The 23,717-nt window shown below is 44.0% G+C and overlaps 1 protein-coding gene across 2 annotated transcripts in view; it reads right to left on the bottom strand.

Moving 5' to 3' along the window:
* LOC146861069 (transient receptor potential cation channel subfamily M member 8-like) overlaps positions 1-23,717 on the bottom strand; it is a 187,630-nt gene that overhangs the window by 91,827 nt on the left and 72,086 nt on the right. For both annotated transcript variants that reach the window (XM_085645108.1, XM_085645107.1), the window contains exons 6-8: positions 23,050-23,179; positions 16,800-16,945; positions 8,978-9,090 (exon numbers count right to left, since the gene is read on the bottom strand). In XM_085645108.1, coding sequence (XP_085501234.1) covers positions 8,978-9,090; positions 16,800-16,945; positions 23,050-23,179 — 389 coding nt within the window. The remainder of the gene's footprint in view (positions 1-8,977; positions 9,091-16,799; positions 16,946-23,049; positions 23,180-23,717) is intronic.

The following is a 23,717-nucleotide window of genomic DNA, read 5'->3' as shown; positions in this document are numbered from 1 at the left end:
ACAAAACGCCAAGACACTTCTTTTTGGAGTGTTGCAGGCTAGCACTCACCGAGAACCACTTCGAATACAATAACATCATGTACCGACAACGCCATGGTACTTCCATGGGGAGTACCTTCGCGCCGAGCGTGGCCGGACTGTACGTGAGCGATTTCGAAGCTAATTTCGTACAGAGTCCTACCAACCCCTTTCTTGACCAGATCATCTTCTGGAAAAGGTATATTGATGATGTCCTGTTAATCTGGGAAGGCGACACAACAACACTAATTGAATTCCACCAGTGGCTGAACACCAGAGACGAGTGGCTGAAATTTACATACTCATCAAGCCCAAACGAACTTGACTTCCTAGATGTCACCATCTTCATTGACCACAATACCATCCAGACAAAGACTTTTTTCAAGGCTACTGCGAAGAACAGTTTACTCTCCTTCAACAGCTTCCACCCGCGCCCAATGAGAGAGAACCTTCCATATGGTCAGTTTCTCCGACTCAGACGCAACTGTAGTAACATTCAAGATTATAAAGAACAAGCGAAAGATCTGAGCGAGAAGTTAAAGAACAGAGATTACCCCCTACGAACCATCAAAAAATGTCAAAAGAGGGCGAGAAACCAACCGAGAGAGGCCCTCTTGGAAACAACTGTGAAAGAACCAATGACAAATCTAGTCACCTGTGTCAGCACTTACAGCCCAGTGTCCAATGACGTAAAGAAAATTATCAACAAGAATTGGAAGATTCTAACATCAGGAGCCTTGAAATGGCCAAAACCGAGGTTCTCAAACAAGCGGACACGGAATCTAAAGGACATTTTGGTACATACAAGACCTCCACCTAAACCAACTTTGGAAACAACCCTAAGCCTTTGGAGTAATGTACCAGTAACCGGCCATTATCCATGTGGCACGTGTTCCGTCTGTCACCTCACTACGGCAACAAAAACCCTGCAACTTTTACCAGACTTAAAATGGACAATCCGAGCACATACCAACTGTAATACTACCCATGTGATATACATGATCACATGTCCTTGTGAATTACGCTATATCGGAATGACCTGTCGAAAAGCAAAACAACGACTCTGCGAACATAGGAGCAATGTTAAATGCAAAAAGAGCACCACAAAAATGAGTAGCCACTATCTGGAAAAAGGTCATACAGTCAACCATCTCCAGTGGGTCATCCTAGAAACACTAACTGTAAAAAATCACAACGCAGAAAAAATTCTTTTTGAAAAAGAACAAAGATGGGTCCACCGGCTTCGCACCAATGTACAGGGACTTAATGATAATATACCTTGGTTAAGCATAAACAAATGACAACTATTATGCACCAATTGAGCACTGACTATACCAAGGCAGAAAGATGAACCTTTCCACCAAGATGAAATGTACCGGAACTATTCTCTCAATCATGACCAAGGATAAAGCTACATATCGGAACCATATAACAATATTTGAGAGTGATCCCGCATTATTATATCACCCCACACTACTTTACTAACGATTTCGACTACATCTCCGAGAGAAATGTAGTACCCCTTTCAACAATGAATCTGACTACATCTTCATAGAAAAATGTAACGTGCAGCGTGACAAAATTACCATGAGACGTGCGCTGCGACAACCGTAACTTTATTGAAACAGCAGATGAACAATAAGAAGATGCCGACTCGAGCAATCGCCCGATATACTTTTCTCTTTGTTGTGAAGTAACATATTTTTTTAGTATAAATTCTACTTTATAACAACTTCAAGCAACGTTAAAACGAAGAAAAACCAGAATCAGGTGCAATTTAATTTTGTTCCTCCCCCCGTTCCCTGTTTACCCATGTGACGACCCGGCCCCTTTAAAAAGCTGACCCGGTACTAACAGTAGGCATACCGGGGAAAGAGAGGCAGCGGCAGAACCAGTCGACAACACCCATGCGCAAGGTAGCGGCCGAGGCGGACACGAGCAGACCATCGAAGGAACGTAATGTATACAATTTACTTAAAATTCTTTCCATTTCCCCTTTCCCAAGAGCGGGGTTTAGCCTCCTACCCCCGAAGGTTTTCCTCGACTTGAGAAAACAAGGTATATATATTTTTTCATTTTGCACATTACGGTGACCAACTAAAACTAGCATGCCTTGACAAGTCTGCGCGCGCTCACGGCCTTCAAAAAATCAGCATATATGTCTAGCTTTGGGCGTTGAACACTACTTTCCTGAATAATCGTTCTGATAATCATACGAACACCTTGTGATATCTTCACCTTAATGACACTGGCAGCGTAACATGACATTCTTGTTATCTCCTTGCACAATTCGAAGTCCGTATACTGAGTATTGGCAGCTTCACGTAACACGGCGTTTAACGATCTGTAACAAACACAGGATAGGTGGCTCACCATTCCGCTCCTAGTTTTTCCTGTGCCTCTTTTTGTTATGTATGACATTGATGCTTTGTGCTCGACAGCCTAACATCGTGTACCGCGTTCCCAAGTCCAACGGGAAATGTTTTCTCACTTCTAAAGAATGGCGAATAGTCTATGTGTTTGTGTTTTTTGTTTTTCTGTTTTGTTTCTTTCCACCTGCAAACCCCTTCTGAAATACAAAAAAAGAGGGCCATTTTTGCCATTAACAAATGTCAATTTCTGCCTTTTTATCCATTGGCATTATGTTTCAATTAAAGTATTGTCATTTTAAGTTGCAAAACAACGGCTGATGCTCTAAATTTTGAACTTAGTAACAGCATGTATTTTGACAGAAACTAGTCTTCATACCTTTTCTTTCCACCACCTCCTAACAGGTTCAAAGTGAACAAACTCGTGTTGTTTGGACTATTCACTCCACCCTCCTCAAAGGAGTCCTATAAATATTTAGATTCCTCCACTATTACACTAGGTCCTGAAGAAAGCCCACCTGACCCTTAGGGGCGCAAGATAGGGCTGAAACATGTCGACCATTTTTTTGAATATTTTCACCAAGTGCAACAGACCCTAAAGTGTCTGACTCTGCACGTAAATCATTTTTTAATCAAACCCGAACCCAGTTCTATTAAAAAAAAATTTGACTGGTTTTACGAGTTTTTTAACCTACACTCACTGGGATGCCTTTATCACACACCTTTTATGATCACTACTGAAAAAACCAGAGGCAAGAACCTCCGGGTGGAGGAAGCACACAGTAACCCAATGATGATGCTGTCACGTTGTTAAGCAAAGCGGATAATCGAACATACCGCTACAACACCATCTTGCGAAAAAACGTGCATGAGGGTTTCTTAACAGTTTATTAACTGTTGATGCTATCTTTGGTTCTTTCAGGACCAGTGATCCACTCTCTTTTGATATTTAGATATTTGTTAAAGAAGCCGAGTGGGTCGCAACTCCTTCTTTCTCCCTCCTCTTGATTTACATATGCAAGTCCAATGACCTCAAAGCCTAAACATCAACCCTTTTGAGGCCGGGGTTGTGGCCGGAGATAATGCCTGGCTCCAACCCTCCACCTCTTCTTCCTAAACTGCTATATTCCATCCTCCCAAGGCATGACTGTGCCGAGAGTCTTCCAGTGATAAGCCGTCTTCTTCATTCCCAAAAGATTTGGCAAGACACTGTATCAGATGCATGGGCATGATAGGTAGTCTCACAAGGCTACAGAATAGATTAAGTTAGCCACCCTACTCGGCATTTTCAGCATATTCCACCTCCAAAGAATCAGATTTGACTTCAGGCATTATTAGATGGGATCCAGTTTTTGTTGATCAAAGCAGCAATCATCCCTGATCCTCAGGAGGAGTGGTGTTCCAAGGGTAACATGTGCATGCTATGGCACCCTTAGCCACCCGTTATTTCTCAGGAGACCACTTGTACATTAGCCAAGGCCGGCTTGGTATATATCTTCCCTTAGTTCTACAAGAGTTGCAGTGTCTGGCATTTGAACCACTCTTATCAGAAGATCTGACATTTCTCTCAGCAGAGGTGCACTTTTTGGTGGCTATTTACGCGGGCAGAAGGGTCAGTGAAATTGGTGCTCTCTTTTTTAAAAAGTTTGTTTTTTAGAGTTTTATATAGCACAAACTAGACCCAAAGATATTGGATATCAGAGTGCTTCACATGAGCAACAGTTTCGTTACACAAGGACACATTCATTCTCTTGTCTTTGCCTCCATTTTTTCACTGGACAAGGTGGTACTGAGGCTGGTCCTCACTTCATCACTAAGATCCCATTTGCGTTTCATTTCTCGGAAGACATAGAATTGCCTTTTTTTTTTTATCCCAACCCTGTTAAGAGGTTACGCTACACACCTTGATTGTGCACAAGGCATTAACCATCTATCTGAAAAGAGCTACTTCTTTCCATAAAGTTGATTCCCACTTTGTCCCTTTTGGTCTGCCAACCAAAGCGTTCCTCACTTCGACTCTATCCAAATGGGGTAAATTGGTCATTTCCATATCATATGACATCTCAGGGAAACAAATTCCAGTTCAAATTCTGGGTATATCAACCAGGGGTGTGTGTGCTTCTTGAGCAGCTTTTAAAGGGACATCCACATGATACAGCTGTTGTGCTGTGACATGGGCATCCCTGCATACATTCATGCTTCACCATCGTTTACGGTTGGGGGTGACGTACCTACAGACTTTGAGTCACATGCATTGTCTTATGTTTGTTCTGTTTAAAGAAATTATTTTTCTGGTGTGGTAAACCGGAATAATCATTCATGGGAGTTGCATTGAGTTGTGTAATTTCTTTCCTTTTCAAATGTGTGTATTAATTCAATCTATATCTGCTTGGGTATTTCCTCACAGGTAAAGAATGGATGAGTAAGATAGCTGAGGAGGTAATGACTCGCTTACTTCCTGGTAATCTTTAATATTACTCCGAGTTCAGGTCTTTCTCCTTCCAGTACTGGATACCTCCTATTTTTTATTGGCTGATTTATGTCTCTAGCTTATTTATTATTACACAAAGTTTCTTTCAGGAAATTACATAGTTCAGTACTTCTGGATACAGAGACGGCTATGCTGGGGGAAATATTTAAAGTCAGCCTTGGTAAACAATTTCTGCGAGATGAGATAAACTCATAGGTAAAGACTAGAATGAGGAAGACCAGGACTCAGAGTAATGGACATTACCAGTAAGTAACCGGGTCATTACACCATTACAAATCATATCACACTGTACCGAGCACCACGCAAAGACACATTTAATGGGAGATAGAAATAACAGAATCAATAAAATGACACTCTATACTTCTATGAAAAGCAGAAATCACGACCTAACTGAGATTTATTGGTTGTTGGGTGCTGTAGGCTAACTGTCTGTGGTTACCATTCAGAGAGGCCTCCATTTTCTAGCTCAACAAGATGAGTCTTGGTACCTTTATCCAAGCATGCCAAAGGATCTGAAAGACTGCCTGCCTGACTAGTGCCCTGTGGAGTCTGATACATAAGAAGGTCATGTGCCACCAGCAACTGGGCCGTTGGAGAGAATCAAGTGAATTGTGAAAGCAGCAAAGCCAGGGACACAACATATTCACCAACCCTGCATACCTCCACGTGAGTAGTGGTGAGTGATAAGCAGGGCCAGACTGGGACAGAAAATAGACCCAGGCACAAAAAATAAAAGTGGCCCCCATTAGTGAACTAGAAGGCTAAATAAGGGCTCCATGTTTGAAAATTAGGGTAGTTTAGAATGTATAAAGATAGGTGTTTTGCAAGGTTTAGGAGATTGTATGGATTTGAGCTTGCTGCAGACAATTTTTGTTTTAATATCAGGCCACCAACAGCCCACAAACTGGCCTGTCAGACCAGGACTTTGGGCACTGCCTGATTGCCCTGTAGGCCAGTCAGACCAGGGTCATCAGAACACCCTACCAATAAGAACTTCTGCATTGATGGTGTTGATGTATTGAGTGGGGGAGGTAGCACTCAGGGATCATATGAGGAAAGCAAGCCTAAGGAACACGAAACAATAGAAGCAAGAAATATAAAGTAGACTAATTATAAAAATGGTCAGTTGATCACGTACAGAGATTCTGTATGGGGCCCAGATTTCTTAAAAATTAGCGGTGGGTGGAACTTGCAAAGATTCCCTTTTTCGAAATTCTGTGGAGTTACATAAAAACTCCATGAGATACAGCAGAGTTACGGAAGCGGGTGGAAATCAGTAAGTCAAGCTGATTTTTAGCGCAGGGCGCTTGTTCCGTACTGCAAAATCAGCGCAAACTGCTCTACGTAGTTCACCGGAGGCTACTGCTTCTTTGCTGTCGCTCGAGTAGATTTTCTACTTGAGCGACAGTTTTGTCAACGCGAATGGTCATGACCACCTGCTTTGAGAACATCTCGCCGGATGCCGTTTTAGCGTCGGAAATCGCAACAGGAGACAGAAATTCTCGCTCACCAGCATAACGTTGGCAAGCAGCGCGTGAGAAAAAACTCTGCCACGCAGTGCTCAGAGGAGATTTGCCCACTCTGCATTATGCTTGTAATGCAGAGGGGGCAAAACTCCGCCAGCGGAGAGGAATTTATTGCCCACCCCTACTAAAAATGAACATTGCATGTAAATTAGCAGTATGGCTTTGCGTGAAAAAGTAACACAGCATTGTATTTTCATAAGTTGTGTGAGATAATTGTTAAAGAATGCGGCTCTTGCATATAGATAAGCCTAATTACTGTTATGTCAGGGAGCACTGTGAATGCTAGTTTGCTAGTTATTTGTAACTGAGAGTAGCTCTTGAGTACAGCTGTCACTGTTCTGACCGCCCCAACGGTGACTCATTTAATACGTGCGCCTTTCACAAAAGTCATTCATTTTGCATACGGAAAGATGATACAGTGTTAACCACACCCACTGCTGCCTATGTTTTTGTGCCTGTTTTCATTTGGTGCTAGGATTCCAGGCACAGCAGGTGGAACTAAACTGTGTGACTTTGCCACTGGATTCAAGCTAGCCTGGCTGATGAGGGCTCTTCGCCCGAAACCTGTCTCAGGATGCTTGTTTCCGGTCCAGGAAAGACATGACTTGGCAGTTTGGGCTGGACTGTTCCCATGAGGCACAGGGTCAAGACTGATTTGCATATGGCCAGGTCTAAACTGGGGTGGCATGGTGAGCAAAAGAATGATGGATTTAACTCAGATCTCTTGACTGGGGGTGAATGTTTTGATTTGTTCTGCATTCCGTCCATCAATTGTGTGTCTTTTGCTGTCTCGCCCTAAGTGCGCCGGGTATGCCCAGATGTGGGTCCCGGGCTCACTGTGCCACTGTAATCAAGATATCCTGGCTGATTTGCATATAGCTGTGTCTGAACTGGGGTGGCGAAGTGAGCTAAAGAACGATGATGGATTCAACCAAGATCTGTGTGGGGGGGGGGGTGAGTGTCTGAAAAGTTTCAGCGCTCCATCCATCATCTCCTTATGTTTGCAAAAAATACTGAGGACATAAATATCGACTTTATATGCTTTTTCATTGCCCAAAAATGAATAAGACTATGGAATTTTAACTATTATCCATTAAATAAATGTTAAAATATATATTAATTTTAAAGATAACATTACATTTACAAATAATGTACTTATAATATAAGAAATATAAATAAATCATAGTTTATAAATATAAAATAAAAATGAATAATTTACAGTAAACATAAAAATAATAAACATATTTTAAAACAATTTAATTATCATTGAAACTAATAAAAACATTTGAATGAAAAGAATTATGGCAAACAATGGACATTACACAATGTAGAAAAATATACAATAACATAAAAAAGTATACAAATAATTAATAAAAACATTATTTACATTAAACTAACTTTTAAAATGAAAACAAAAAATATATATTAAAACAACTTTAAAAAAATCAAATATTTAGACTTCGAGGTTTAAAGTTCACTACTCCCAACTGAATCTGAGCAACAATAAGGAAAGTGTAGGACTTTGGAGGTGGGAGATTTACTATTGCGACTACAATGTAAACAACTGTAAAGTGAAAGAGTTGGACTTTGTAGGGGTTAGATTTACTGTTCCAACTCCAACGTAAGCAACAGTCTGGAAAGTGTTAAAATTTGGAGGAGTTAGTTTTACTATTATCACTCCAACCTGAGCAACTGTAGTGAAAGTGTTGGGTTTTGAAGGGGTGAAAACTACTGTTCCCACTCCAGCATGAGCATTAGAAGAGAAAATACTAAACTCTAAAAACTCAGATTTAATATGCCCTATCCTAAATTAATACAAAATAAATTACATATATACAGAATAAACAAACATAAAATATATTTCCATAAACAAATCAAGAAAAATAATTTTAATCTTATACTATTTATATACATTGATAAAACTAAAAATGCAACATGAACATGAAAAATTAGACAAAATTATTTTTTTAATTAAATCAATTACAATTTTTAAACAATAGATTTGAAATACTTCCCACCCTCTAAAAATAAAATGAAATAAAAACTTAACATTTATTATCAAATAAAAAAAAACAACACTAAAAAATAATGAAACATACTTTACATTAAATTAATAGCAACATATTACACAAAAACGAATGAAATTCAAATAACTAATTGAAATACAATGTCAATATTATGTACGCCTACATTTAAAAAACAATATGAAAAACTTCAAATAAAGATATTCTTACCTTTTATATTCTGTCCCACAATACTTTAGAACAATAACTGTGTTTCACTATATTTTTTAAACAAGATTTTGTGGACTATATTGGGTATATGTAAAAGAGTACTTGTCCCCAGTTCTATCTGCCAAGCAGAGGCAGTATCAACTGGATGAGAAGTCTTCTAATTTCCTGTAGCCTATTCCCCTCTCTGCTATGTGAACTCCACTGCTTGATGCATTTTTCAATAAAAGGCCAAAAGGGCGGACAGCTGTTTCCTTCTAAAGAACTGAAAGTGCCCCCATGGACTCTGGAACAGGAGGGGTCTGTGGTTCTCTACAACGGCTTTTAGACAACATGGACTACCTGAAGGAGATGAAACCGCAGCCAATCAGGGGGAAGATGAACACACTCAGCAGCACCTTCCAGGAGGGGGTGTCCATGGCTATGTGCCCATGCCACTGCTTGGACACAAAATCCTGTGAAAAAAGGAAGGAAAGAATAGTGGTAATGTGTATAGCACAACTCACAAGATGAATTATCTTCTGCTATTTAACAACTGTGTTATGATAGTAAAATTCTCAAACCAGGGTAAAGATGCAGAAGAGATATTGTTGCCATCACCAAGCTGGAGTAATCCACAATGACAATTGGAGCTGACAGTTAACAGCTGGATCAACAGAATTTACCAATGAAACAGTAATATCAGGTGGGAACGTAACCACAAGGAATAATAATGATAATATTATAGTGTAGAAAATAACACATCAAATTCCATTAAAACATAATTTGGAGAGGGAAATCAGATCATGACATAGTTTGTTTGCACATAGTTACAGTATGCACACTCCTAAGTGTCGCCCCCCCCATTTTAGGAAAGACAAATATATGGCCAAGGGGCTTCTGAACAGAGAGACGCTCAGAGTTGCACATTGACACTTGATCTACACTCCAGGTTTGTCTCCATTCTCTAGGGTAACATTGAGACCCACTCGACTTATTCTTCCAGGGTGAGAACATTTACTACTTTTACAGAAAGTCAAAAGTTGTACTTGTACTGAGCCCACTACACAAAACATGCACATCTTTACACAATTCAATTGGTCATATCACCAGTGGCGGCTAGTCATTTTAGCAGAGATGGGGTGGGCGTGACACATACACAAACACACTCACTCACACCCATGCATTCACATGCGTGCACACACACACATCCATTCACAACATTCACACCCAAATATTCATATATACAAGCACGCATGCACCAGACCTTAAAAAAACCACACCTGTGCTACTCTACCTCGGAGGTCCCAGGGGGGATGGAACTGCGGCCTTCCCTCATTGGCTGGAAGGAAGGCGGCAGTCTCTACCTCATCACAGAGTGGGATGGGGTCAGTAAGAGTTGCTGACCCCACCACACTGTGTGACGAGGTGGCGGTGTTTGACGCTCAGCCCTGGGCACTTCAGGCCTTACAACTGAAGAACCCAGGTCTGTGGCTATCAGTGACACTCCCCTTCATCATGGGGGGAGGACCTCGAGGTGACCTCGAGGTACTTTGCAAGGATGAAGAGGTCACACCCACAGGAGCTGTGACATCTTCAGCCTAGCAAAGTTCTGCTCAGGCAGCCAGGAGCCTGTGCATTTAGTGTATGTCTAGCTCCTGGTTGCCTGACCTAAAAATAAAGAGTGTCTGTGGCGGACCTTTGAAAATAAAACATTTGAAGTGTCTAACCACCCAGTAGCATCCCAGGTCATCACTGTCTACCACTCAGTAATGTTTCTCTGGTCCCTTCAAGGCAAGGAATGCTAATGCTACAATATGCTTTTTCCCATCTACTTGTTGCTTGATGGTAGCTAGCACCCAATCCCTGGTTACGGGCGTCCATGGTCAGTATGGTTGGTGTATTAGGGTAAAAGTTTCCCAGAGATGGGTCCTTTACGATAACTAATTTGACTTGAGGAAATGCATATTGGCAAATTGCATCCCCTGAAAACTGTACATTTCATGAACAGGCAATGCAAAACATTTTACAAATCGGTAATAAAAATCCACAAATCCTCCTTGTTGGAGCAGCAGCTTTTTTGATAGGCTCCACAAGGTTCAATTTGAGCCTCATTCCATCATGGGAAATAGTATGGACAAGGTCCTAACGGATACCACCCCATTGCAGTACATTTGCTTCGTAATCTGGCACGGCCGGCACAAGTAAGAGTGGTGGGGTGGGGCAGGGGGAGTCGACAGACGACTGGATAAGGAAAATAAAATAAATAAATAAATAAATAAATAAAACCTGTTACCATGCGCTCGCCAAATCTCTGAGATAGCAATGTGGCGAGCGCAAGGTAAGTGGTTGTATTTATTTATTTAATTTATTTTCCCTATCCCATCACCTTTCGACTGCAACCCGCATCCTGCCCTACCGCGCCTGATCTTAATAGTGCATTCTGCTGATCTAAGTCCAGCAGAAATTCTCTCTGGGTGGCATTATGTTCTTTTTGTGTCGCACCAAACAAGCATTTGCATGACAAAGTAATTCAGTGTCAGCAAGAGGATTGAAATCCTCTACATTGCAGCGTATATCTTGTGAGCAGTTATTGATTTTCATCGTTATACATTTGTAAACAGAACTCTAACTGCATTTCTGTCATAGCGTGCATTTTGTTTGTAGGATTGTGGCAACATTCAAAGTAATTCCAAGGTCGCTAACAGTATATGGACTGCATAGCCAGGCCCTCTCGCTTCACTACTATATTGTTTCATTGCTGTGTAATTGGTTATTGTGCATTGTGTTTTGTCTGGTTTCTGCCATAGGAATTTCCATTTATATCATAATATAGCCTTATAGCCAGGGTAGCGGGCTATACCGGCTATTAAAGGCCCGCTCCAGCTTTTCAGCTCGCGCCTTTAACAAGGGAGTGGGACTTTAATTGCCGGTATAGCCCAGCTACAAAGGGCTATAAGCTATTAGAACATTCTGCCACAAGAGGGCAGAATGTTCTAACAAATAAAACAAAGGCTTCAGGGAGCGCAAGAGAATTGAAATCCCCTCAGGCTCCCTGAGGCCTTTGTTCACAGCCATAGCCGGTGCCCAAAGCTCTGCTTAGATGCCCGGGGTCAGTGCAATTAAATGTCGATGCAACGAATACCAAGGCTGGTAGTCTTTAATCCACCAGCACATACTCCTTACCCATTTATCTAACTCTTGCAGATTCCTTCTTTCTTCCTTTGTGACTGTTCTTCTGTCTTTCCGATTTGTATGTTTTTCTTCTCAGTAATCATCTGAGGTGGAAAAATAAGTGCCGGTCCCCAAAAATAAGTGCCATTGGGGGCCGGCTCAAATTAAGCACTGCAACTATGCACATTCGAAAAAAGGTCTTACACAGAGTATTTGAACTTTGAGTTAAGTAGTGAGGATCCCATGCCATAAAAAGAATAACGAATAATGTATAGTGCCTTGAATCTATTGTCCAACCAGAATTCAGTGCAGTTTCACAGCACTGGTGCACTGTGCACTCTGTGAAGAGTTTGTTTGATCAGTCATACAGCCTCCTTTTATTGTAGCTTCACTCAATGTAGAAGAGATTTTGGAAATACTCTATCAACGTGCACTCTCCAGTAGATGATCCAAAGGTAACCGAGCAGCTCTCTTAGGGCTGAAGTTTCTAATAGTCTGTCTTTACTGTCACTGGACTCTGACACGCATACACCACATTACGAAGATTGTGACCTCTGGGCTGACAAGGATGGAGTATGTGGCCAGTGCCACTGGCGAGTTATTTAGCTAGGAACTAAACCCATGCGACTATTCTAGCAGGCAAGTTGTGAATTTTTGGTATGCACCTCCATATTGATACCGGAGAAAGGGCAGCAGATGCCCAAGATCAGCATATCTGAAGAAGCCAATTTAAATAGCAGTATAAGATAAACATTAAAATTAATAAAAGGGTTAAAAAGCTGAGTGCTGTTGAACCCCACATAAGATTTTTATACTAGTACTGAAGTGGAGCTATGGGGACTGCTATGTGATTAGCCCCACTCTTTTTAATGTATATATGCGACCTCTGGGCGAATTGGTCAAGCCCTTCGGGGTTAAGATCGTCTCATATGCAGACGATACACAGTTGATTGTGTCCCTAAATCAGCTGAACGAGAATCAGTTCTGCTTGGCCAACTGCCTGGAGAGAATAGCCACCTGGATGGGCAACTCCTTCTTAAAATTAAACGGTGCAAAAACAGAGTTGATGTTCCTAGGGAAACCCACCAATATTAGCCCCGATGTTCTCTGGCCGAAATGCCTTGGGGTTATGCCTACGCCAAAAGATCGCATAAAAAGTCTTGGAGTATGGTTTGACCATAAACTCGACTTCAACGAACAAGCACGAAAAGTGGCATCTACTTGTTTTGGAATCCTTAAAATGATAAGGAAAATTCTTACAGTGCTGACTTTTGGTGCGGAGAAACTGATGGTCCAGGCCTTGATACTATCCAGAATTGATTATGCAAATGTGCTCTACCTTGGAGCTCCCAGTTCCGCCATAAAAAAACTTCAAAGGGTGCAGAACTGTGCAGCCCGTTCCTTATTGCAGGCTCCTTATAATGCTTCGGTTAAACCCCTGATTGCCTCTCTGCATTGGTTGCCAGTGGCGGAAAGAATTCAGTTTAAGGCTCTTTGTATTGCTCACAAAGTAATGTCCTTGAGGGCGCCTCCTATCCTAAGAACCATCATTACCCCCTACCTTCCCAAGAGAACATTACGCTCAGAAACAAAACGCCTCGCTATAGCTCCTAGAGTGCATAGAGCTCGGAGCGGGGGTCGGATGTTTTCCACCATCTCGGCGAAAAGCTGGAATCAACTCCCAGATAGGATTCGGCTTGAGACTAGTCACTCTTCCTTTCGTAAGGCTCTGAAGACCCTGCTGTTCCATTAAATGCTCCTTTATCGACTCATTACTTTGTCGCTAGCACTGGGAGGCCTCTGGTAGCCATGCGCTCTACAAATATATATATATATATTCATTCATTCATTCATTCATTCATTCATTCATTAGACTCAGAAAATAATCAACCCATGTAAAGGTCTGGCTGGCAAGACTCATGTCTTTCAGCCTGTGGAGAACTATGAAAGGGTCAATTGTGTTAAAGGTGAAAATAGGTTTTCAAAGAGTCAGTGTCCCGACACTACTGACATCATGTAGGGAAGAAATGAATAAAGAGACAGTGCCTGACAGGGACCCAAAGCCCACTTATACTGAATGCAGAAACTTGTTGAAATGTATCAAATGAAATAGCCATTGTTTCTCATATATAAAAAAGATATGGACAGGGGACTTTGGGTAAGCTGCTTGATCTTGATTGGATGTCTTTCTTTTCTATCTAATTTCCCTGCTTCTCAGTGCTTGATTTGTTAAAAAAAAGAAAAGTGCCAGGGGTCTAGCCAGGAGGCCTCTGCAGCTTGCACCACCCATTGCCACTGCCAGCACTGCCAATGACAGTACCAACACAAGTACTAACCAGCACACTGCTACAAGTGTTACAATTCAGCCTATTCCCGGTCCCCATAAAATAAAATAGCTTGGGCGCCGGATCTTAGTTGTTTTTAGTGCATACTGAATTAATTAACAATTGCTGTTCTGCTTATCTCTAAATTATGCAAACAGCGTCACCATATGGCAGCTGTCACGAGTGGAGATGTCGACAATTAAGTGCCGGTGCCGAGCACCAGAAACTACTGGCTCAAATTAGGCCCTGCTGCTTCTTATTTAATGGCTTTCATTACTATTTGTTTTTCGTGTGTTTTGATGGGATGCCTTGTGTTTAACATCTTCTTAGGTTTAGGGAGCTACTCTTTTTTGTTTTAGTACATGTGCTTTTTGTTCTCACTCCATCTTGCCTGTTTCTGTGGTTGTTTCCAACCCTTGCTCCCCTTGCTTTCCCCATCCCTACTGTCCTGATTTTTTAAACAAACCCTTCCACTCCCTGTTGTTCTTACTCCCCTCATAGTTTGCCACCAGCATGGCTCTTTCTGATACCACCCCACCCCACTCTTCCATTGCCTCTCTGTACCGTTTTATTTTTATTATTTTTTCTTTCTAAAAACAAATTTTGGTGCATTTTTGAGGTACTGCTCTTGGGGTGTCTGCCATCTTAAAACAGTAAATTAGATAAAAATAAAAAAAAAACACCAAAATGTTTGCTAATTCATGATGCATGCACATGAAATGCATGTGTATTAATGCAAAATACATATGTGTCATAACATTGGGGCTGCTGTAGAATCATGACACATATGCTCGCATGCATAATTATGCATGTGAGCATATACACCATTGTCCATCGGCAATATATATTTTTTACTTCTGCTGATGCTGAGCAGCATGGCAAAAAGATCTGACAAAGCCAATAGGTCTGCACTGGCAAAGCAGTTGTATTTCCGACTCAGCAATAAGCCTGGGCGGTGAAATCCACACCGCTTGCGAAGTTTGTGGAGTTATCCGCACTCCACGTTACTTGGAGCTTGCGGAGTTTCAAAATATTCCTCCGCATTGCAGAGTTTTTTTCCTCGTTCACGCTAGTCAACATCAAGTTGGTGAGGAAAATCCACCTCCCGGTGAGATTTATCCTCATTCGCGCTCGTCAACTTCAAGTTGGCGAGCGAGGGAAATCAACCTCCCGGTGAGATTTCTCAACGCAGGCGGTCGGATTTCTCAATGCAAGTGTCCGAATATGTTCGAGACCACTAGTGTTGAGAAACCAACTGTTCACATTGAGAAAGCTGCAGCTCGAGTAGAAAATCTACTCGAGAGGCAGAAAGGAAGCAGCATCCGCTCGCGCCCATGTGCGCTGTACATGGTGTCGCTAGCAATTATGGAGAATGGCATTTTTCTAATGCACTCCGCCGCTTGCGGAGCTCCGCGTAATGAGTCAGAGTTTGTTTAGCACTTGGAACTCCGTAAACTGCACCCAGGCTTACTCAGCGACTGTATTGCTGAATGCCTTTTACTTATATCATTATTCCAGATGATCGCCACTCTCAAGCGAAGCAAGCTATTTAGACTTTAAATTATAAAGTGGTCAAAGCATTCAAAATGTCAAAACTTTCAAGGGAAAGCTGAGGGCTCAGGATTGTGGTGGTTCTCGAGGAAACACTTGATTTTGAATTTAATATTTCTCTTTATTCCTCATATAGTTCCCTGAATCATCTCACTTCTCATTTAACCTCACCCCAATTACCTTACACCATATTTGCAGCAAGCAAGAGTCTCATGACAAAACTATCTAAGATAATATACTACAGAGAAATATAACATTATTTCTCACACTAATGTAAAATCAAGAACACATAAGACAAAACATGTCACAAACACCCAGCATAGCAATACAGGCTGCCATGTTGCATATTATCGCACTATCCAGAACAAACTAGAAATAAAATACCCCACACCCCCCTTCACTTCACACCACCAACATCTGACAACACTAACCACTATGGAACACATACAATCTCAAACACAAAGCACACATTACACAGAGCATCTCCTCACGTATTACAAAAACAAATAACTCATTAGACAGACACCTAAGACACATCCAGGGCCGGACTGGGAACAGCAACCAGCCCTGGCGATGGCCCTAGGAGCGGGAGGGGTGGTGGGAGGGTGGAGGTGGGTGGTTGTCAAACGCAACGCTCCTGCTTTTGTTACAGGGGGGCGATATTACCGCTGCAAAACTGGCCCCCTGTAACAAAATCGGTCCCCACTGGCACAAAACCGGCCTCCCCACCTCCGGCCCACGGGGGAAATGCCCGGTGCCTGCTATGGCTAGTCCGGTCCGGCACACATCCATTTTATATTATACATGTCACTTAGTGAAAAAACTATCGGGCTGTTTCTAACCGCAAGGCAGTGCACACGGTTCTGCTATGAGAGCTGCATTATCAACCACTAAAGCCCTCAGGCACACCCCACTAACACCGAAATATAACATTACAAATCAGAAGTGTGTGGACAGGAACCATCTGAACACTCAGCGTCAGGAGGTCATTCTAAAGGGAAATATGTGCTAATAACATGACATCTCCACCTCTGACCTTACTGTGTCCTTACCTCTACTGCAAGCTGAGTTACCATTTCATTTGACCTCAATATGCTGTTGGTACCTTTGATCCTTCACTCACATCTCCTCCTCACCTGGACGCCTGGCTGAGCGATGAAGTCTCGATCTTTGGCTTCCACAGCCAGCTCTAAGCAGTTCTTCCCTTTCCATGCTGCACAGGAGTAGAGCAGCAACCTCTCCGCCAGCTCAACGTCACTCCTATAGCACTCCGAGAACAGCTCTAAGAAGCACAAAGGAAAAAAGAGGAAGTCAAAAACAGAGGTAGTGTTTTGGAGCTAGGGAGTAAGAACATGGAAGAGAGAGGGTATGATGGCACCAGAGAAGCAGCAAGTAGCAGCGAAAGGGAGAATAGGGAGTCAGAGAAGAGGCGTTAAGAAAGTCAACGAGTGATAGACAGAGAGGTAGTGGGTGAATTGTTGAAGGACCCTATGATTATTGTCTGGTTTTGCCTTCAGAACCTGTCACTGTAGCTCTAACACCTTGGAAAATAGCATGAGAAAGTTGCATGGTTGTACAGCTGTATACTATACTGACAAATTCCCATATGAAATACTAGTAATCTTCATTGCTCTGAGGGTAGTCTTTTTCTCATGACAATCCCAACCTGGTTCAGCAGACACAATTTACTTATCTGACGGCTAAATCAAAACTCTAAATATACACATACACCCTTGTCCAGTGCTTCTTAATATTTTGACATCTGTGGGCCACCACTTCAGCCTTACTGGAACCCGCGGGCCCCCAATGAATAATTATTGGAATTCGGGGACCCCTACGGAGTCATTCCTGGAAGCCACAGGGCCACGTCTAAGCATTTTTGATAATCTGAACAGCAAACAATACACACAAAAAATAGATGTAGTTTCTTCTAAATTCAATTGAGTCCACTCATGGTCCGTGCTGTAGTCTGTTTGATGCACTTGCATTACTCTCACGAATCAATCTGAGGATGCTAATTTAATTTTTAGCCTCCAATTTCAAATTCCTTCACAATTACAGAATGTTTTACAATTTCCAATTGTATATTTTGCTTCTTCATTTATATACACCTTTTTAAATCTGTTAATATTATTTCATTTCCTAAGCAGTTGCGGACCCCTTGAGTAGGTTTTGTGGACCCCTAGGGGTTGTCCGACCACAGGTTAAGAACTATTGCCCTAGTCCATATCTTAGTCTCCACCTAACCTGGGAGACAAAAACAGGGAGCACTAAAGCAACATGTTTTTCTGTCTACCAATAGGTGTTATGCCTTTTCAATCCCTCCAGCAAATTATTCTATTCTTTTTCTTACATTATCCCACTGACCTGTATAGCCCCTGAGGCTGTGTTTAAGCCAGAACAGGAAGCTGCTATTAACAGGGCATGTTAATAGCATCTCCAGACATCGCCTTCCTCACGGAAACCTGGATGAACGCCTCCTCAGCCCCCGACATCGCCATAGCCATCCCGGACGGCTACAAGATCATCAGGAAGGATCGCGTCAACCAGACCGGAGGGGGCATCGCCATCGTTCACAAAAGTACCATCCGCATCTCGACTGACTCCATCGACACATTCAACGCCGCCGAATACCTGCACTTCCAGATTCACACTGACCCCAAGACCACCCTCAGAGGCACCCTCATCTACAGACCCCCTGGACCGCGCACACAGTTCTGCGAAGACATCATGGACTTCATCAGCCCTCACGCCCTCCCCTCCGCCGACTACATCCTCCTAGGAGACCTCAACTTCCACCTGGAGAACAACAACGACCGCAACACCACCGCCCTGCTGGACAACCTCGCCAACCTCGGACTCCAGCAACTGGTCAACACCCCCACCCACTACGCCGGCCACACGCTCGACCCCCTCTTCTCATCCAGCAAGCACGTCACCTTCAGCCACTCCACCGGACTTCACTGGACTGACCACAGCTGCGTCCACTTCAGCTTCCAAAAGAACACGATCCACCACCACCCGAAGCAGGTTCCCCACAGAAACTGGAGCAAGATCACAGTCGACCAGCTCACCACCTCCCTCAGCCAGAACCCACCAGGCAGAACAACGGACTCCAACACAGCTGCCCTTGACCTCACGCAGTGGCTGACCTCCTGTGCTGATGACCTCGCCCGATGAAGAACCCACCCACCAGACCCAGAAGCAAGAAGGCCCCCTGGTTCACCGACGAACTCAAGGACTCCAAGAAGGCCTGCCGCACCCTCGAGAAGGCCTGGCTCATCGACAAAACAGCCGACAACATGACCGCCCTCAAACTCGCCACCCGGAGACACCACCAGCTCATCCGCACCACCAAGAAGACATCCCTGAAGGAGCGACTGGACAAGAACGCCCATGACAGCAAGGAGCTCTTCAACATCGTCAAAGAGTTCTCCAACCCCAGCACCGGCAACAACGACATCACTCCCTCGCAGGACCTCTGCGACTCCCTCGCCTCGTACTTCCACCGCAAGATCGCCGACATCCACATCAGCTTCGGCGCTCCACCCCCGCACCCATCGGTCGAACCAACACACCTTGCTGCCACCCTCCAGACATGGACCAAGGTGACCCCCGAAGACACGGCAAGCATGATGAACACCATCCACTCCGGATCGCCGACCGACCCGTGCCCCCACCATGTCTTCAACAAGGCCGCCTCTACCATCGCACCCTACCTCCGAAACATCATCAACACCTCCTTCGACACAGCCACCTTCCCGGAGAGCTGGAAGCACGCCGAGCTCAGCGCACTGCTGAAGAAACCAACAGCGGACCCGACCGACCTCAAGAACTTCCGCCCCATCTCGCTCCTTCCCTTCCCCGCCAAGGTCATCGAGAAGATCGTCAACAAGCAACTAGCCGCCTTCCTCGAGACGAACGGATCCCTCGACCCATCGCAGTCCGGATTCAGAGCGAACCACAGCACCGAGACCGCACTCATCGCAGCCACCGACGACATCCGAGCCCTGCTCGACAACGGCGAAACAGCGGCACTCATCCTCCTAGACCTCTCCGCAGCATTTGACACCGTCTGCCACCGCACCCTAGTCCAACGCCTTAACGACACTGGCATCCAAGGAAATGCCCTGGAATGGATCATCTCTTACCTCTCCGGCAGAACACAGAGAGTACGCCTCCCTCCGTTCCGCTCTGAAGCCACCGAAGTCATCTGCGGCGTCCCGCAAGGATCATCGCTCAGCCCCACCCTCTTCAACGTCTACATGAAACCCCTCGCTGCCATCGCACGCCAACACAACCTCAACATCATTTCCTACGCCGACGACACCCAACTGATTCTCTCCCTCACCAGAGACCCCGACACCGCCAAAGTCTGCCTACACGAATGAATGAATGAAAGACGTCGCCGAATGGATGAACATCAGCCGCCTGAAGCTGAACACGGACAAGACAGAAGTCCTCATCCTGGGACCATCGCCCTCCGCATGGGACGACTCCTGGTGGCCCCCGGCACTAGGCACCGCACCCAAACCAACGGACCACGCACGCAACTTGGGCGTCATCCTGGACTCCTCCCTATCGATGACCAGACAAGTCAACGCCGTCTCCTCAGCTTGCTTCCACAACCTTCGCATGCTCCGCAAGATCTTCCGATGGATCCCGATCGAGACCACGAAGACGGTCACCCAGGCCCTCGTCACCAGCAGACTAGACTACGGAAACACCCTCTACGCCAGTACAACAGCCAAGCTTCAGAAACGACTTCAACGTATCCAGAACGCCTCCGCCCGACTCATCCTGGACGTCCCCCGACGCTGCCACATCTCGAGCCACCTAAGAGACCTGCACTGGCTCCCTGTCAACAAGAGGATCACGTTCAGACTCCTCACCCACGCACACAAATCCCTCCACGACCTGGGCCCAAGATACCTTAACGAGCGACTGACCTTCTACACGCCCACCCGCCAGCTACGATCCGTGAACCTCGCCCTCGCCGTCGTCCCTCGCATCCAGAGAACCACCGCCGGAGGAAGATCCTTCTCCTACCTGGCGGCTAAGACATGGAACTCCCTGCCCGTCCACCTGCGACTGACCCGGGACCACCTCGCCTTCAGGAGGCAGCTCAAGACCTGGCTGTTCGAGCAGTAGCAGCCCCCCTCCCCCAAGCGCCTTGAGACCCTTCCGGGTGAGTAGTGCGCGATACAAATTTCTTGATTGATTGATTGATTGAATGCAGTTTTTGGTTTATTTATTTGTTGTTTTGGTAATCTGATTTGTCCAAATCCAAGATCTTGAGATACATTTGCTGCAATTGTCTCTATAAGGTAGTGTGTTTTGTGAAGTGCCGCATACATGCTAATAGGGATTTTTCTGTCCAAATGAGTGTTCCTTTGAAGGGGTTTGTGGGTCTAATTTAGGTTGGTATCTTTTGCTCTTTGGTGCACAAGAATAAATTCACAGGCCAGAGGTGGATTTCTACTGGACGGGAGTCTGCTTTAGTGTGACTGAAGATTGACAAGTGTCGTGGAGGTACTAGTCTTGTTTCTATTGTTGCAAGATCCATTTTATTCTAACTTACTGATTTTCTCCCTATTTAGGTTGAGCAGACAAGATTTATTTTGGGTTGTTCAGTGTGCGTTCATTGATAAAGGCTGTGTAATACTTTTCCCATTCACAGAGAAAGCCTTGCTGCGATTGGTTAGTCAGCCAAGGAGTTGCACCGGGATTGGTGAGGCACCACCACAGAGTTGCCCTATCATTGGTTAGCTGCTATAAAAGCCATGATTGGTTGACCTTTAGCATAGCCACACATGGATTAGGCGTTGTCCGCTAGCCTGTTTTCTGCAGTTTATTAGATTATTTTGAGAGACAATAATGTGTGCTGTGTTGAATAAACTTAAAGCTCCTAACATACCTGTTATGGATTGACAGAAAATACTTAAAATATTGTCCTTCTAAGATGCATGGAGTTTTCTCACTATGCAAACAGATCATTCTTTTTATCCCTGCCACAGCCCACCTTGTAAGTTTATTTCTGACAAAAATGCATCCATACTTTTATAAGAAATGATTTGCCAGACATGTGGATCACTTTAAGCACAGTGGATGGTCTGCCATGGGGCCTTCACCACCCAAGAGGTTCGGAAGACTGCCCATGAGGATCTAAATAATGCACCATAATATTGCATAAATGTTGGCCACTGTGGACATCACTGAGGTCGGCAGGCAGCCTCCTGGGACTGCCATTCAATCAGAGGCTAAAGTTCTGCTCCCAGCACATGATCAGCTGCTTAATTTAGACATCGCCACACTGTCAGCAGGGATTTCTTCACTGAAAGTGTATCCGCTGGTGCATCCTGCCAAGTGAAATATCCATAGTTGAAGTGCCGTCCGCTGCGTGATCAGTGGCCTGTGGCAAGTGGACTATCAGATTAAGATTTTCCAAAAGCAGAGTTAGCTAAGGTCTGACATCTGAAGCATATCATCGATCTCACCCCCACCCCTAAATACGGCATGGGAACTGCAGGTTTGGTGGGGCGAGAGCCCTATCAGTTTACAGTGTGCACCCTCTTAGCCATACGCTAAAAGAAGCTGTATGACAGGTATGATATGGTTTGTTATTGGGAAGAAGTCAGATCATCTTTCCAAGTGAATATTAGTGGTGTATCATTGTACTGCAATCATGAAAACCCATTTTCCCATTATCTTACAAATTGCTGGAAAACCCTTGTTTGAAAGAAATGCAACATTATGGCCTTCATTATGATGTTGGGCGGTTGGGTCACTGACAAGCCGTTAGGTGGTGGTCCAAACGCTGACATCCCACAGCTGTTGGAACATCGTCTTAGCATGGCGGTGGTGCCAAGGCAGGCACCGCCGTCGCGTTTACAATATCCCTTTCCAACAGCCTTTTCATGGTGGGAACACCGCCATGAAAAGGTTGTCAGAAAGGGATATTGGTGGCCCCAAACAGGGTGAGCCACTAAAAAGTGGCCCTGGGGAAACATGTAGCTTCCCCACTCACCTCCGTGCACCATGTGCCATGCACCATATGGTGCATGGCACACGGTCCATGGATGCGCAAGAGGTGCTGCACAGTGGAGGCATGGGCTGTGGCTATTTCCCATGGCCGCAGTATGCCCCCACAGTGGTTCAGATGCGTTTCTGACTGCCAGCCAGGCGGTCACATTAGAATGCGGCAGTCGGACTGCCCGCATGCTTGTAGGCAGTGACCTGACCACCGCATATGCGGCCGGCGGTCTGAGCGACCGTCACCATAATGAGGGCCTATGTGAGGTGATGCCACAAATTTAGTGATCTGTGTTTCTTCGACACTGAGCGCCCAAAGCATAGACACATTCATGAAACAGCCCTGAGACTTACCAACAGCTCTTGTCTCATACTCATTAGCAATTTCCTCATATGCGTCCCTATCATTGTCGTGGTTGGTGACCTTCGCAATGCTCTTCAGCAGCTTACTTGCTCCAAGGGCAGCCGCAGTACCACCTGGCACCTGGAATTGCAAAGGTAGATAGTCAATGACCAGACAAGAGCTTGTAATGCATATAATCAAACAGAAGCCCAATTAGAGTGCTTGGACAAAGTATTGAGTGGCAAATATCATACCATATCGTGCCAAGAATATTTCTAAGACAAAAATATAAAATCACAGAATATTGTTGTAAAGAGTATTGTTTTTTGCTATTATTATTGTTTTAAATAAATATAATTTTCTTTAATATAGTTTACTTAAATATAGTTGTAAATAATATTGTTGTTACATGTTTTAATACACATCAATTAAAATATGAATTTATTAATATTAAGTTGTTAATAATTGTTAGTATAATTGTTATTATTTGTAATTAAAGTTGTACATAGATTTTTTTTATTTTTTGGAGTTAAATAAGTAATTGATTGTATTGTACTGTATTGTATTGCACTGTAATTGAATTTATATATTGCTTACTAACCCTGATGAGGCATCAAAGCGCTCTTGGGCGAGTAGCACTCTACTCCGGTACCCATAGGGTTAGTGGTGAAATTAGTAT

Source organism: Triturus cristatus, chromosome 3_1 (genome assembly GCF_964204655.1).
Source record: "Triturus cristatus chromosome 3_1, aTriCri1.1, whole genome shotgun sequence".
NCBI lineage: Eukaryota > Metazoa > Chordata > Amphibia > Caudata > Salamandridae > Triturus > Triturus cristatus.
This window is presented reverse-complemented; position numbering and strand designations above follow the sequence as displayed.